The sequence below is a fragment of the Bidens hawaiensis genome, unplaced genomic scaffold (assembly GCF_021521415.1).
Source record: "Bidens hawaiensis isolate Kalapana, Puna unplaced genomic scaffold, B.hawaiensis_p1.1 tig00018849_1, whole genome shotgun sequence".
NCBI classification, from domain to species: Eukaryota; Viridiplantae; Streptophyta; class Magnoliopsida; order Asterales; family Asteraceae; genus Bidens; species Bidens hawaiensis.
The window spans coordinates 352,879-367,640 of NW_027492864.1; the positions used below are offsets into that span (position 1 = coordinate 352,879).

At 35.9% G+C, this 14,762-nt stretch overlaps 2 protein-coding genes across 2 annotated transcripts; both read right to left on the minus strand.

Moving 5' to 3' along the window:
* LOC143557235 (uncharacterized) lies at nt 1–4,330 on the minus strand. Its single transcript, XM_077046353.1, has 4 exons — nt 4,167–4,330; nt 1,181–2,907; nt 548–636; nt 1–465 (listed from the first exon to the last, which is right to left on the minus strand). Exons 1-4 carry the CDS (start codon nt 4,252–4,254, stop codon nt 459–461), a joined length of 1,911 nt encoding a protein of 636 aa, XP_076902468.1. The 5' UTR covers nt 4,255–4,330; the 3' UTR covers nt 1–458.
* A 3,622-nt stretch (nt 4,331–7,952) lies between these two features.
* LOC143557261 (eukaryotic translation initiation factor 4E-1-like) lies at nt 7,953–11,462 on the minus strand. The gene is made up of 5 exons (XM_077046376.1): nt 11,131–11,462; nt 8,600–8,765; nt 8,379–8,504; nt 8,241–8,306; nt 7,953–8,155 (listed from the first exon to the last, which is right to left on the minus strand). The coding sequence occupies exons 1-5, from the start codon at nt 11,418–11,420 to the stop codon at nt 8,105–8,107; spliced, it is 699 nt and encodes a 232-aa protein (XP_076902491.1). The 5' UTR covers nt 11,421–11,462; the 3' UTR covers nt 7,953–8,104.
* Nucleotides 11,463–14,762: the final 3,300 nt, after the last annotated feature.

The window sequence follows — 14,762 nt, forward strand, 5'->3', positions numbered from 1 at the left end:
TTTATTTATTAACTTGTAACCATTATTCAACACTTAATGTGTGATAATATGACTTCAAACATGTGATAATTACGTTTTGACAGATGATGTGGCGGCTCAACATCCTAGTGATATTCTGTTGTGTCGTTCTTTGAACTCAAGAAACCCACAACCAGAAAACGAGCACATTGAGTGATTAGGGTACCGTTAATCATTGTTTAACTTGTGGTGAGTTATATAAAGCATCACAATTTAAGGGTTAATTCGTGTGTTGTTCTAAAAGCGCCTTCGTGGGAAGGTGAATTTTGTTGTACAATACTAAAATGTAATGTTATATTTCTCATCAAAATGTAAGACATAATGTACAGGTAATATAAAGTTAAATATCACAACACTATTTACTACACAATAATAAAAGAAGTTAAAAAAAACAAAGTGAAAAAAAAATGAACCTTTTAGGCCTTGGCTTAAAGATATGATCAATTTCTGCATTCAAGTAAATATAGCTATAATCAGGGAAAATATATGTAACGAATCATGAGTTAATAAAGTCATTTAGTAATTATACCTAGTTGATCCTGAAAACAACTCAAATAATCCACAACAATTCTTCCATGAAGCTTTTTCAGGCGGTTGAGGAGCCGAAGCTAGCAGAGGCTGCATATGATTTTAAAGTGTTGTAAAAATCGCTAGTTGCTAGTCGGGCGGTAGGGTGGGGACTAGCGACTAATCGGGATTAATCGGATCGGACTTTAATGTATAATTTTCAATTTTATATATACACGCACACATTTTTATATGTAATTTTTCAGTTTTATACATACATAAACACATTTTGGCCGAAAATTGGCTTGAATCTCGCCGGAACCGCTGTTTTTAATGGAGTCTCGCCAGAAACCGTTAATTTTGATCACAATCTCGCCGAGAACCGCTGGTTTTGGTCGGAATCTCGTTGAAAACCGTCGATTTTGGCCGGGTTTGACCATTGACCGATTAGCCCAAAATTAATTAGTGAAGTGGGGACTAGCGATCAATCGGGGATTAATCGGCGCCTAGTCGGGATTTACTAGCGATTAATCGGGGATTAACCGACGCCTAGTCGGGATAGTTGCAACACTGATTACAGAATACCCATCACCAACAGTTTTTTAATGTAAAAAATTTAACCGAATATTGAACAGAAATGAGATATTTAGCATACCTGTCTCTCATCGTCACCACCCCTTCCACAATACGGGCATTTACCATTTGTAGAATCTTGTAATAACTTTTTCTTCGGTTTTGGAGAATCCAACATTTGAACTTCATTTTCTTTTGACCGATATTCAGTCTCATTGATAACTGTACGCTCTTCTAATAGCGTTTCAGCCGCCGCTAAATCATCTTTTTCTTCAACTCTTATATTATTATCTAATTGAGAAGCGACTTCAACCAACGTTTGATCAACAGACACAACCGCATCAACAAAAGTGGGAGTCTTGAAACCCAAGTCTTCGACTTTATGAGTCCCCTTTTCGGGTGAAGACTCGAATGGTTGAGATAAGTAGTCAGCAACAGAAGGAGGTTCCAATTCCATCATTGCTGCTTTATCTATCTTGATATTAGCCTGTTCTGTTGAATTTAGCGGTTTATCAATCTCATTGATAACTGTATGTTCCACGTGTGTTTCAGCCACTGTGAAATCATCTTTTTCTTGAGTCTTTGTATCTTTATTTAATTTAGACACGACTTCAACCAAGGTTTGATCAATAGACGCAACCGGATCAACCAAAGTGGGAGTCTTGAAGCCCAAGTCGTTGGCTTTTTGAGTCTCCTTCTCAGATGAAAACTCAAATGGTAATTTAGATGCGGCTTCAACCAACGATTGATCAACAGACTCAACCGGATCAACCAAAGTGGGAGTCTTGTAACCCATGTCGTTGACTTTTTGAGACTCCATCTCAGATGAAAACTCAAATGGTAATTTAGACGCGACTTCAGCCAAAGTTTGCTCAACAGACTTAACCGGATCAACCAAAGTGGGAGTCTTGAAACCCGAGTCTTTGACTTTTTGAGTCTCGTTCTCAGATGGAAACTCAAATGGTAATTTAGATGCGACTTCAACCAAAGTTTGATCAACAGAGTTAACCGGATCAACAAAAGTGGGAGTCTTGAAACCCAAGTCGTTGGATTTTTGAGTCTCCGTCTCAGGTGAAAACTCAAATGGTAATTTAGACGCGACTTCAGCCAAAGTTTGATCAGCAGACTTAACCGGATCAACAAAAGTGGGAGTCTTGAAACCCAAGTTGTTGCCTTTTTGAGTCTCCATCTCAGATGAAAACTCAAATGGTAATTTAGACGCGACTTCAGCCAAAGTTTGATCAACAGACTTAACCGGATCAACCAAAGTGGGTGTCTTGAAACCCAAGTCGTTGGCTTTTTGAGTCTCATTCTCAGATGGAAACTCAAATGGTAATTTAGACGCGACTTCAGCCAAAGTTTGATCAACAGACTTAACCAGATCAACAAAAGTGGGAGTCTTGAAACCCAAGTCGTTGGCTTTTTGAGTCTCATTCTCATATGGAAACTCAAATGGTAATTTAGACACGACTTCAGCCAAAGTTTGATCAACAGACTTGGGAGTCTTGAAAGCCATGTCGTTGGCTTTTCGAGTCTCATTCTCAGGTGAAAACTCAAATGGTTGAGATAAGTACTCAGCAACAGTAGGAGTTTCCACTTCCATCATTGCTGCTTTTGAGAAATCCATCTTGAGTTTAACTTGTCTTGGTGAGTTCCACGGTTTATCGATCTCAAGTTTGGAAAGTCTGTCTTTGGCAGACTTTTGAGTTGTGACTGGTGTTAAAGATTCATATCCAGATGAACTGCCTTCTGAATTGTCCGCGCTGACCTCTGGATGAGGAAAGCTATGTTGGTCACCATCACTCTCTCCTGTTATATTTTGATTCATCCAAAACAACAAATGATTAACTGATCTCACATATATTGAAACAAGATAAACAATAAGTTGAACTTACAAATTCAAATCTAAAACTAGTCATGTAAGCGAGCCGAGCCCGTACTCAAGCTCGTCTGGTTTAACTTATAGAGAGTTCGAGCTTGAGCTTAGCTCGTTTCGAGCTATGTTTCTAAAGCTCGATCTCGGCTCGTGAATAATTTGTCAACCTCAGGCTCGGCTAGTTTGTTATTTATTAATTATTTTTTATACATTTGTAATTATATTTGTATATATTATATATCTGTACGATATTATAATACATATGCCACATGGGGAGGATGAAAAGAAAATTTTACAAAATTTTAATAGTTTAAGTAATTACAACGTTAAAAACATATGGTACAATCATTTTAAACATATCGTTGACCTTTAAACCAACTTTCCCCCACAATTTTAAACGAGTATATAAACTTTTCATACATTAATGTTTTTTTTGAAAAAAATACACCATAAAAACGGGCATTTTATTCTCTTTAATTTGAGTATGATATATTTTTATCAATTCAAAATAATTAACATTTTACGTAGTTACCACTGTCTATTTTTCCCGCCGTATCGCTCGGGCACCTTTTTAGTATAACATAATATAACTATTTAATTATTGTTATCACAATTTTATGTATTTTATTTTAATAATAAATCATTAATATTCATATACCGAATAAAAAGATCCAATTACAATAGAGAGGTGGGTAAGCAGACAACAAGTTGCGCATGCGCTGCCACCCCCTTTTGAATGGCAAAACCGATTAAGCAAATATATATGAAATATAAATTACACAATTAACAAGCTCTCTCGATAAGTGAAGCTCGAGCTCGTATATTAAACAAACTTATTTTAGGCTCAAGCCCATTTAAGCTCAGCTCGATTCTAGCTTTTTTTGTGAACCCGTCTCAACCTATTTAAAACCCCATAACAATTTGGCATAGTTTTAAAAGCAACATTTCTAAAATAAATATATAAATAAATAAAACTCAAAACTCTTTCAGGCATTTCATCGAACACCTACCGGGCGTCAAAGTTACATCACTTTTTTTGAAAAAAAAGATGAAATTTTTAGAGAAATAAGCACATACCCACGTAGCAAATCACACAAACCACTAATTGAATACAAACAGTTGTGTGTTGAATTTGTGCATGAAGCAAATTTAAAACATGCATACAGAAAATGAAAGAAAATTGTGAAAATACCAAGACGAGAGTGAGGCTTTCTATCGGGTTTAGCCTTGTTTTTTTTCTTCTTGTTGTTAGGTTTTCGCCTCTGTAGACCTGATGACATGGTGGTGGATGATTGCAATTCTGATACGGAGTCACATTGAATCCATTTTCCGACGTCGGTTTTTGCTTGGATCACCTTCGTTTTCTCTCAATGCCAAGTTTCGTATAATCTTTGTTGTAACCATAAGTATATTAAAAAAAATAATAATAATAAACTGCGGTTTTCGTCTCATTATTGTTTGTTTAAATCTGCGGTTTTGGTTCAATAATTTCAAATTTATGATTTTTATACTTGAGGTTTTATTTCACTTGCAATTAAGTCTGACTCCATTAAACCCGTTAAGTATAGTCGTTAAACCCATCAGCGTGCCTTTCACATGAGTAACATTTTTTTCTTTTTCTCCTCAAATAAACTCAGCGCTAATTCGCAAGCCCCCTCACGTGAGGGGCTGAGTGTATCTGGGGGGAATAAAAAGGACAAAACGGCCCTTCATGTGAGAGGCACACTGATGGGTTTAGCAGCCAGACTTAACAGGGGTTAGTGGAGTCAGACTTAATTGCAAGTGAAATGAAACCATAAGGACGAAAGACGCAAATTTAAAACTACCGGACCAAAATGACAAATCACGTGGATGAAAACCGCAGTTCACTCTAAAAAAGTTTTGTGTATGTAAATAACCCAAAATGGGTTTGATTATTGCGGTTATGTATGCTCCTACGCATTCCGTTACATGTGTTATTTTATTAGTCTTGTGTGTGGCTATGCACTCTGTGAGTCTGCGTGTATTTAAAATTATTTTTTTATTGAAACCAGTGAAAACCGGGGCATTTTAAACGTTATTTTATTAGTCGGCATAGTAACGTATCGGCCCATAAGAACCGAAACTTTGTTTTTAATAGGAATGAGTTTGCTATCCAAAAGGGGGTTGCGGCACAACTTGTTGTCCGCTTACCTGCCGCTTCATTATAAATTGTTTGGATGTTTCTATGAATAATCTGACATTACCTGAACCACTAAGGCCAAGCAATAGGAATTAGACCTAACACGATTCCAAAAAGAAAACCTTAAGGCATTTCGTTTTATTTGAAAGGGGAAAAAAGAAATATAGGGTTCCAAACCTAAATAAACATCCGAATCGCCCATGAATAGTAATCCAAATGACACAGCCTCTTTTATTAGTCTTGTGTGTGGCTATGCACTCAGTGAGTCTGCGACCGTCCATAGACAGTTCAAATGGTGTTAGCTTTTGGTTTGCAAGATTCCCAACGTTACGCTCTTGTTCATAGCACCAAACCTCTTGCCAAATCAACTCGCGAGAGCCTCGACTAAGCATGAGGGTAGAGGTGCACATAATCAGGTACTGGTAAAAACCCGAACTGGTTCGGAACCGTTTTTTTTCACACTGGGTAGAAAATAGGACCAGTTTCAGTCAGGAACCGGGTCTGGAACCAGACCCGAACCGATGCCCCGAAATGCCAACTTTTAGGAACCGGGTAGGGTAGGACCCGGGACCGGTTATTACGTAAAAACCGGTTCCGCTGGTTTTTTTTTTAAACTCAAATAAACTAGCCGTTACAAACCGGTTATATGTATGTTGTAAGATGACGAATGAATGATGTGTGTATGTGCGAAACTTACGATTATGTATATAGAAAGTATGTTAGGGAGGTATGGAAGAAAGGGTACCGGACCCTAATAATATCCGAGGATGAAGGGTGACCGGACCCTAATAATATCCGAGGATGGAGGGTACCGGACCCTAATAATATCCGAGGATGGAGGGTACCGGACTCTAATAATATCCGAGGATGAAGGGAGACCGATAATATCCGATGATGGAGGGTGCCGGACCCTAATAATATCCGAGGTATGTAGGGCGAAATGCTCTTTATAATGTAAGGTTAGCTATGAATATGTATGGATGAATGATGAACAGGTTATGTATGAAAAGCGTACATTTGGGCACGTATATGTGTATGTAAAGTAAGTTACGTGATTAACTAGAACTCACTCAGCGTAGCTGACTTTTAGTATGCACGCAGGTTAATCGATTGAGACAGCTGGTTGAGATGGACACATGGCAGGACTGAAGAGGCTGGCATCTGAAGATTTGTCATGATGTTTTGATACTATGTTTTATGCTATGTTTTTAAAAGACAAGTTATGGATGTTTGTAATGGATGGTTGACAGTTTATATTATTCCGCGAAAGTTTTAATTAACTCTGATATTTAAAACTGCGTTTATGAGTAAATCCAACACCAAAGTAGGGCTACCGGTAACGGGGCCTTACAGTTAAACTAACCATCGCTTGTAAAGAATGAAAAAACTCGATTAACTCTTTTTAAGCATACTCCCACAACTTGATACAACGACGTCTTAAGGTAGTACGACTTACATGTGAGTATCGCGGTTGTAGAGTTTAATCAACGACGTCAAATCCGGGTCATCGAAGTGGTTAAACGGCAAACCTCGTTGAATAACGAACTTTGCCATTCTATCTTGAACTTGATTCGTGTTGTAACGAAATAGTGTACCATCTTTACCCAAGTCAACTTGATCGGTTGCGCCAATGCCTTTCAAGGCCTTGCAATATGGCTTCTCGATGTGCTTTCTCAAAGTCGAGTTGGAATCGTGCTTTAATTGTGTTCCACATAGTTTGCAACGAGTCTTTTGATCACCATCGACATTGACAACCAAATCCCAGTTCTTCCATATGTCTTGGTTGCGGTTATGGGTGACTACCGCAAGAACTTGTGGGTCATCTATAGCACGAACGGGTTCAACAAAAACATTCTTCTTAGCCTTGTGGTTAGTTTTTTTTGGTGGGTGCCATAATATTATTGAGTCGGATGGTCGGGTTTGCTAAACGAGAAGTATTTTAGTTTGTTTTTGAGTTTGGTGGTGAAACAGGTGGTGGAAAACAAGTTATATATAGGTTTCGGGCATCAAAACCGGTTCCAACGGCTATATTACCGTTGGAACCCGTTACAACGGCTAGTAAATTCGTAAAAACCGGTTCCAACGGCTATATTATCGTTGGAACCGGTTACAACGGCTATATTTCTCTCAAAAACCGGTTCCAACGGCTATATTACCATTGGAACCGGTTCCAACGGCTACTTTGACCATCTGATTTTTATAAAAAAAAAACCGCCAGAACCAACTTCTTCGGGTAGGAACCGAACCGGGTAGGAACCGTTTGGAAATATAATTAGTGGAACCGAGTATGGATTTTGGGTTTAAAAATACCCAGACCGGGTATAAGGCCAATCGGGTAGGAACTGGAACCGGTTCCGGGTCGGTTCCACCGGTTCGGTTCCGGAACCGGTTTTTTTTGTGCATGTCTATATGAGGGTGACCAGATGTTTAATGTGGCATGGCGACTGGGCATTGACACTCCTCGCCAATTCAAGTGGCAATAGGTTACATCGTACTAACAATGGTTCTTACATGTGTAGGACACCTATGAAATCCAAAAACTTTCGCCATTTCATTTTCGCGAGAACCCCACACGCAATCTGCTTTCAATCTGTACCCCCCAAAAAATAGAACATGAAAATGGGTAAAGTTTTTTTTAACGTTCATAAGTTATACGTAACAAGTCGCTTTAACTAAGTGCAACTCCGTCATGTTCATATTAAGCGTCTCAAAAGTTAACATGAACTTTCAATTAATAAGTTGTTACCTATGTTTCTTTCAAGAGAATTCACTAGTAAAGAATTAAAGTGCTATAATAATAGGAAAACAGAAATCTAACACTAGAATACGCAACTGTCGGAAAATGTAACATGGACTGTAAAGAAAGATAGTCAATTAAATCCATCAATATTAAAAAGAAAAGAACATGTTTAAACTTTCAAGTCCACCTAAAGTTGCAATCTTAAGCACTACAAAAACATATGCACATCTCACACTGTGTACTTGTTTTTCGCATTTCTGTCAAGCTTCTGTGCATCTTCCTGCGCAACAAAATGCAGAATGTAAGTAAAAAAACAATCATCAAAATCAAAAATATTTTAATAGAAAAATGAGTGAAGAAGTTACATGAAATATGAAGCCTATTGTGTCACTGTAATCGAGAAACTCTTTCCACTGTTTCCCAATGCTTATCTGCAAACATGTATAATATACGCTTAGAGATAGCCATCTCAAAACATCGGTTGACTTTAGTAAATATAGTACCTGAGCACTTTCATTGGCAGCATTCTTGGTCCACAAAGATATTTTTTCCTGCCTCGGTCTGACATTTACAACTGCTCCACATATATCATCACCGTGATCAAACTGTTCACCAATCATTGCTAGCAACTAGTGTGTAGATAATGAAGGTTAGTAAGAGTATAAACACAAGACTCCTTGAAATAAAAAAAGAACAATGATAAAGTAGAGATTTAGGAGAGTACCGTATACAGCCAGCTATTATCAGACTTTGACTTGGGAAAAGTCATAGTCCACTTTCCACCGTTAGCACACACGGGATCCTCCCACTTAGGCTCAATTTTATCTTTGAAGCAATAAAAGTCAGCACCATTAGCCAGCTTGCTTGGTCGATGTATATTGTTGTAAAGGCTGCATATAATGTATGATCAATTATTAAAGCATTATACCAAATTTCACGGTTGAACAAATAAAATTATAAGAGAACGTCCTAAAGCTATCAAACTTCAAGTACGCAGCAGCTTTTTCATCCCACGTAAAATTTAACATAAGGAACTGATCATGACAAATCTTAATGAAAATACATATTCTAGATTCGCATGTAATATGATATTAAGATGCACAGTTCAATTAAATAATAGGAAAATAGATATAACTTTAATGTCAAGGGAATTTTGGACCTTTTGCAATATGAAACTAGTTACCTAAAAAAAAGAGTCTAGTATGGGCTTTGTATAACTCTATTTTGACAACAACTTGATCTTTTACTTAGTCATGCGTCTGTTATCTAATCAAACTAAATAGCACATATTCTTAAATCTTGTTATACGAGTCAAAAAAACTCAAAACATGTAACTAAGTGTGTGTCTGCCGGGATGTAATCACGTTAATAAAATCCCAGTGTTTTAAATATGATTAGAAAAAACAAACTATATCAAATTATTAACACAATGATAAACCTGACCCGTTTCTTGTCTTGTTAACTTTTCTTTATCCACTGACCCATTAGAACAAAAAAAAACTATTTACACAAATCATCACATTCATCGAAATTGTACAAACTAACCAACATTCACAGAGAAAGAACAATACAAACATACAAAACAATCACAATATCACACTATTTTACTTATTTGATGAGAAATTACATCATTATACAATTGGGAAGATGAAACATTCAGACTTATCTAGATGCCTGTAAATGATAATACATGCAGATATCATTAAAAAAACCCTAAGTCAACAATTAAGTCTTGCTATATAAATCACTATTCATTTCAAACTTTCTGCATGTATACAGCAGATCAGAAATGGCATTATATTCATTTCAATCACGTTAATAAAAACCTAGTGTTTTAAATATGATTAGAAAGTACAGGCTATATTAAATTATTAACACAGTGATAAGCCCAACATGTTTCTTGTCATATAAACTTTTAATTTTATCCATTGGCCCACTAGAATAAAAAAATATAACACAAATCTTCACATTCATAGAACTTGTACAACTTAACCAACATTCACAGAGAATAGACTACAGTACTACACACACATACATAACATTATAGCAACCATAAAATCACCTTGCTACTTTTTTATGAGGGATTGCATCAACATACAAATGGCAAGATGTTAGACGGTAGTCTCAACCACATAAACAATACACTTGTACACGACGTTCAAACTTATATAGATGTCTGTAAATGATCATTCATACACTTGTATAGTTGTATCCATATAAAACATACAAATATCATTCAGAAAACCAAGCCAACAAAAAATAAATTCATAAAACCTTAAGTCAATAACTAAGTCTTGATGTAGACTAGGCCAGTAAAGGAACCGAACGTTCGGTGAACTGTTCGGCGGGAAATTCATTTATTAAACGAACGAAAATTTAGTGTTCGTTAATTAAACAAGCGAACAAGAACACATGTTCCGTTCGTTCATTTATGTTCATAAACGTTTGTTATGTCTGTTTATTTATGCCCGTTTATATATTAATAGAAAATGATTAAATATTATTTGGATGAGTCATCTACTTAAAAATATTATATTTGTTACTTTGTGTTCATTAAAGTGTTTTCATTTACATCCGTTTATGTTTGTTGGTGTTCATTTACATTTGTTCATATATGTTGATTTATGTTTGTTTATCTTTGTTCAAATTATGTCCGTTTAGATTTTAAACAAACAAACATAAACAAACACAAATGTTCTTTTTTTAAATCAACGAACATAAACATAAATATTTGTTCAATTAAGTGTTCGTGTTCGTTTAAAGTTAAATAAACAAACACGAACATGCCCTTGTTCGTGTTCATTCAATTCGTTTACATGCTTTCATTATTCACATTGATGAATACATCGGTCTCAATCTCTAGACTCTGCCAATTTTATTTGCGTTCGTTTGTGTTCGTGAACACATTCTTTCCTTAATGAACGAACACGAACATATAATCTCGTTCGATAACTATTCCTGAACCATTCGTGAACACATTATTTCCTTAACAAACGAACATGAACAATGCCTTATCCGTTTTCATTCGGTTCGTAATCATTTACCGCCCTAATGTAGACAACAGATTAAATATGACATATATTCATATTATAATCGGAAGAAACACATCAAATTACGTAAAATAAACATAAAATAATCAAATAACATAATCAAAACCCTAACTCATAAACTAATCAAACTAACTCCAAATTCAACTTCAAATCATTAACATCATGCAATTAAACACTAATTAAACAAATTATAATCATTAACTACCTCCAAAACTCTTCGACAGTGGCAAAAGTGTAAACAGGCCGCATAGAACTACCCCAAACCGCTTGTTTACCCTTAGCGCTAGGGTTATCAAACCAAAACGTCCACGAATGCTCCAACATATGCTGCTTCACTACGTCCGTACCGGAATCCGACGCCGGAGCATCACCACCGCCGACGATCTCTCCGTCTTCCGGCTGTTCGCCGTCGGATTGTTCTTCGCCGTCCGATCGAACAACGGCGGTGGTGTCGTTGACCGTCAGATCCTCTGGTTTTGTTGCTTCTTCCACCATTTTTGCTTTCTCTCTCTAGAACTTGTGTTTCTCTCTCTAGAATTCAGTTGGATCTGAAACTGTAACTGGACGGTGGATGTGTGTGTCGTGAGAATAGTTGGGTTGGTTATTGGGCTTTGTTAGGTGATTAGTGATTCGTTAGCCCATAGTGAGCCCAAGGAAAATAAAGAGTTTTTGGTAGAGGTACATAAATCGGGTTTTCCAAATACCCGGTTTCGGGTATGGAACCATGTTCGCGTATGTACGGGTATTGACAATATCCGGGTCGAGTTCAGGTCCATGTATTGTCTCTAAAAACCATACCATATGCATGGGGTTCGGGTCGGATATATAACCGAGTATTCTAAAACCAAGTATTTGAATACTCTATTTCTGAGTATTAAAAAACCTTATTTTCGGGAGTTTTTCCAGGTATTTTCGGGTATAGATAGGATTTCTTACGGGGTAGAACTTTTTTGGGGGATTTTCGGGTATTTTTTAGGTATTTTTCGGGTATTGGAGAAACCCGGTTCCGAGTATGGAACCGGTTTTGGTTTTTGGGTATTACCGGGTATAAATCGGGTTGGGGTATTAAACACTGGGTATTAAAAAAACCGTTCCATGTATTTTTTTCGGGTCCGGTTCCGAATTCGAGTTTTTTGTGCACCTCTAGTTTTGGGTTTATAGGTGGGTAAATCGGGTGTTTTTAGAAACTTGTTTCGAATTTGGTCAATGTGTTTGAAATTGTGAAAGGTATGTTTACATCTCAGCCTCTTCAGCCTGGACCCTGCTGATAACTTTTCTTATTTGTGGGGTTTACGACTTATGGTTAGTAAAATCATCGGTGTATAATTTGTCTAGTTAGAGCATTCACATCTAGGGATGAGCGTTTTAGGTATCAGTACCAAATTCGGTACCAAGATTGAATTTTAACGGTACCGTATTAGTACCGAACTAAACAATTCGGTACCGGTATCAAATAGTTCACATTTTCAGAATCATGATTTTTGAAATCGGTGTCGGTACCATCCCTAGTTTCTCCTTATTCATATCTCATCCCCCATTAATAACATTATTCTTAAATTTGAGGTAAATGATTAAAAAAACAAAAACAAAAACAAATAAAGCACCTCTACATCCCATTCCCATCCTATCCTTCGTATTTCCATGGAAAATAAATCAATCCCTCAAATTTGACTTTTATGCACCCCCTCCCCACCACCCAAACCCACACACACACATGTAAACACAAAGTGGAGTGTTTTGCATATGTTAAGGGTTCGGGCATGCTATTTTTTAAGATGGGATTATAACTTGTCTCCGTATGGTTACCACATGGGCGAAAAAAATACTTTTAAAAAATATTTGATGTAAAAAGATAGAATTTATGTTTAGTTGATCTTCACCCTATGAGTACCTTACAAGAAATTCTCTTATTTTTTCAATAATATTTCTTTTTGTCTTTATCTATTACTTCGATTACACACTTTTAATTGTCAATACACACGAATAACTTATTAATTTTTTAAAATCATGGAAAATAATATCAAACTAACACCATCGGTCCATAAGAACAAAGACAATAAAAATAAAACAATAGTTACACAACGAAGAGTGGGTTTTTAAGCCACTCGACCTAACCGGTCTTAACCTTTCAATTTTTATTAACAAATGAACTACAAATGATCTACATCTAATGATCTATCTGAATATATTAGTTAGAGAACATTGGCTTGGTTCTATGAATTTTCTGATAATGGGTACGTTTTATTGTTGTAATAAATAAATATAAATACATAAAATAAAGAAAGTTAATTACCTCCAAGAAGTCAGTTGTAAAAACAAAAAAAACCTGCATAATATTTTTGGCATTTTATAATTGGTTGATGCAAGCCAGCTCACGTGAACAAATTCAATGGATCAAAGGTACAAAAAGCAGACTTCATCAAACAAATATATACGGCCCACCTAAATTATTTGAACAAATGTACCAAACTACCAATGAATAAACAACTACTAAAAACAATTACTTAATAATAAATTATGTAAAACTTTTCATAAATATTACTGGTATGGTTGGTATGTTTTATACTTTTCCAAAACCAAACCGACCGGTCAACCAAAGGCAATTTTATGAATTACAAAAAAGTGAATGTAAAACCAAACCGGGGATCGGTTAATAGTTATAAATCGAACCTTAAACATGGGCGCGTGTATTGACGACTTGGTACAAACATACGAGTCAGGACAGATACCTTACATGTAAACACGAATTCATGGGCTTGGGTTTATTATAAACGGGGTTTGGTCAATTTTGTGTTGAACCCACAAAAATTAAAAAGCGTATAGGTCAACATAGCGTGTTTCTTGGGTTAACCAACATGACAATTTTATTCCATGCATTAAACTGATTAGATATTTTATGTCATGATTTAACAATAAAAAGAGAAATCGATAAGATTTTTATAGTTTTAATGTATTTGTTTCATATCATCATATGCTTGCATATTCGGTTACATTTATTTTTATTATTAAAATGTTAACATGTAAATATAAAGATATAGTATGACTTGAATTGTTGTGTTCATGTTCAAGTGTCTAACATGATTTTCAAATCATGGCAAGTTGAACACGACACATTTAACACTTGAACACTAATTATTAGTATTTTAATAATTCAAAGAATAAATTCGAGAGATATTTTATGTAGCTAGGGCATACACACACCACTCACGTACTATTCACACACAAAAGATAGGTTATAGAGTCATGCAACATTTTCAACATACTATATACAACATGTAAAAACCTTTTATAAAGGCCAGCTTAACTTTCAAGTCATATTCTAAATTTCAGATGCCTCCCGAGTATTAAAAATGACCTGTATATATAGTTTTTATTCAAAAACTGGCAACAATTATAGTATAGCAGTAAACAAAAACCAAGTTACTAAGCTAATTATTAATTAATTAACCGGGTTGTTGGCTAATTTAGTAACTTCTATTTTCAAACCCTAAGACCACGCATAGTCAAACTTTTCACACTTACGCATTTGCGACACATAACGGTCCAATCAGCATTGAGGAGTTTTGTAAAGTGGTGTAGTGGTAAATGACTCACAACTCTCACACAACCATTATTATCCACCCCCCCTTTCTATCTTCTTCTTCTTCTCTCTCTCACAAACAACCTAAAACACATTTGCACCATGTTATGTACATAACATTACGAATACCTACGAGGGAGTAGCGTAAGGGAAAGTTTTGGGCCAAAACGTCACACACAACTCTCTCACTACACATGGTCAACAAAATTGATCATAAACTTAAGTAATTGAACTAATTTTCGTTTTAAAATAATTAA

Bases quoted from the DNA above. Each gene is read 5' to 3' on its own strand.
- LOC143557235 (XM_077046353.1), bottom strand. From the start codon at position 4,254: ATGTCATCAGGTCTACAGAGGCGAAAACCTAACAACAAGAAGAAAAAA. The intron at 2,908-4,166 runs GTATTTTCACAA...AAAATATAACAG, and splicing joins AAAGCCTCACTCTCGTCTTG to GAGAGAGTGATGGTGACCAA. The intron at 637-1,180 runs GTATGCTAAATA...AATCATATGCAG, and splicing joins GTGGTGACGATGAGAGACAG to CCTCTGCTAGCTTCGGCTCC.
- LOC143557261 (XM_077046376.1), bottom strand. From the start codon at position 11,420: ATGGTGGAAGAAGCAACAAAACCAGAGGATCTGACGGTCAACGACACC. The intron at 8,766-11,130 runs GTAGTTAATGAT...CATTATATGCAG, and splicing joins ACTGTCGAAGAGTTTTGGAG to CCTTTACAACAATATACATC. The intron at 8,156-8,240 runs GTAACTTCTTCA...TTTGTTGCGCAG, and splicing joins CAATAGGCTTCATATTTCAT to GAAGATGCACAGAAGCTTGA.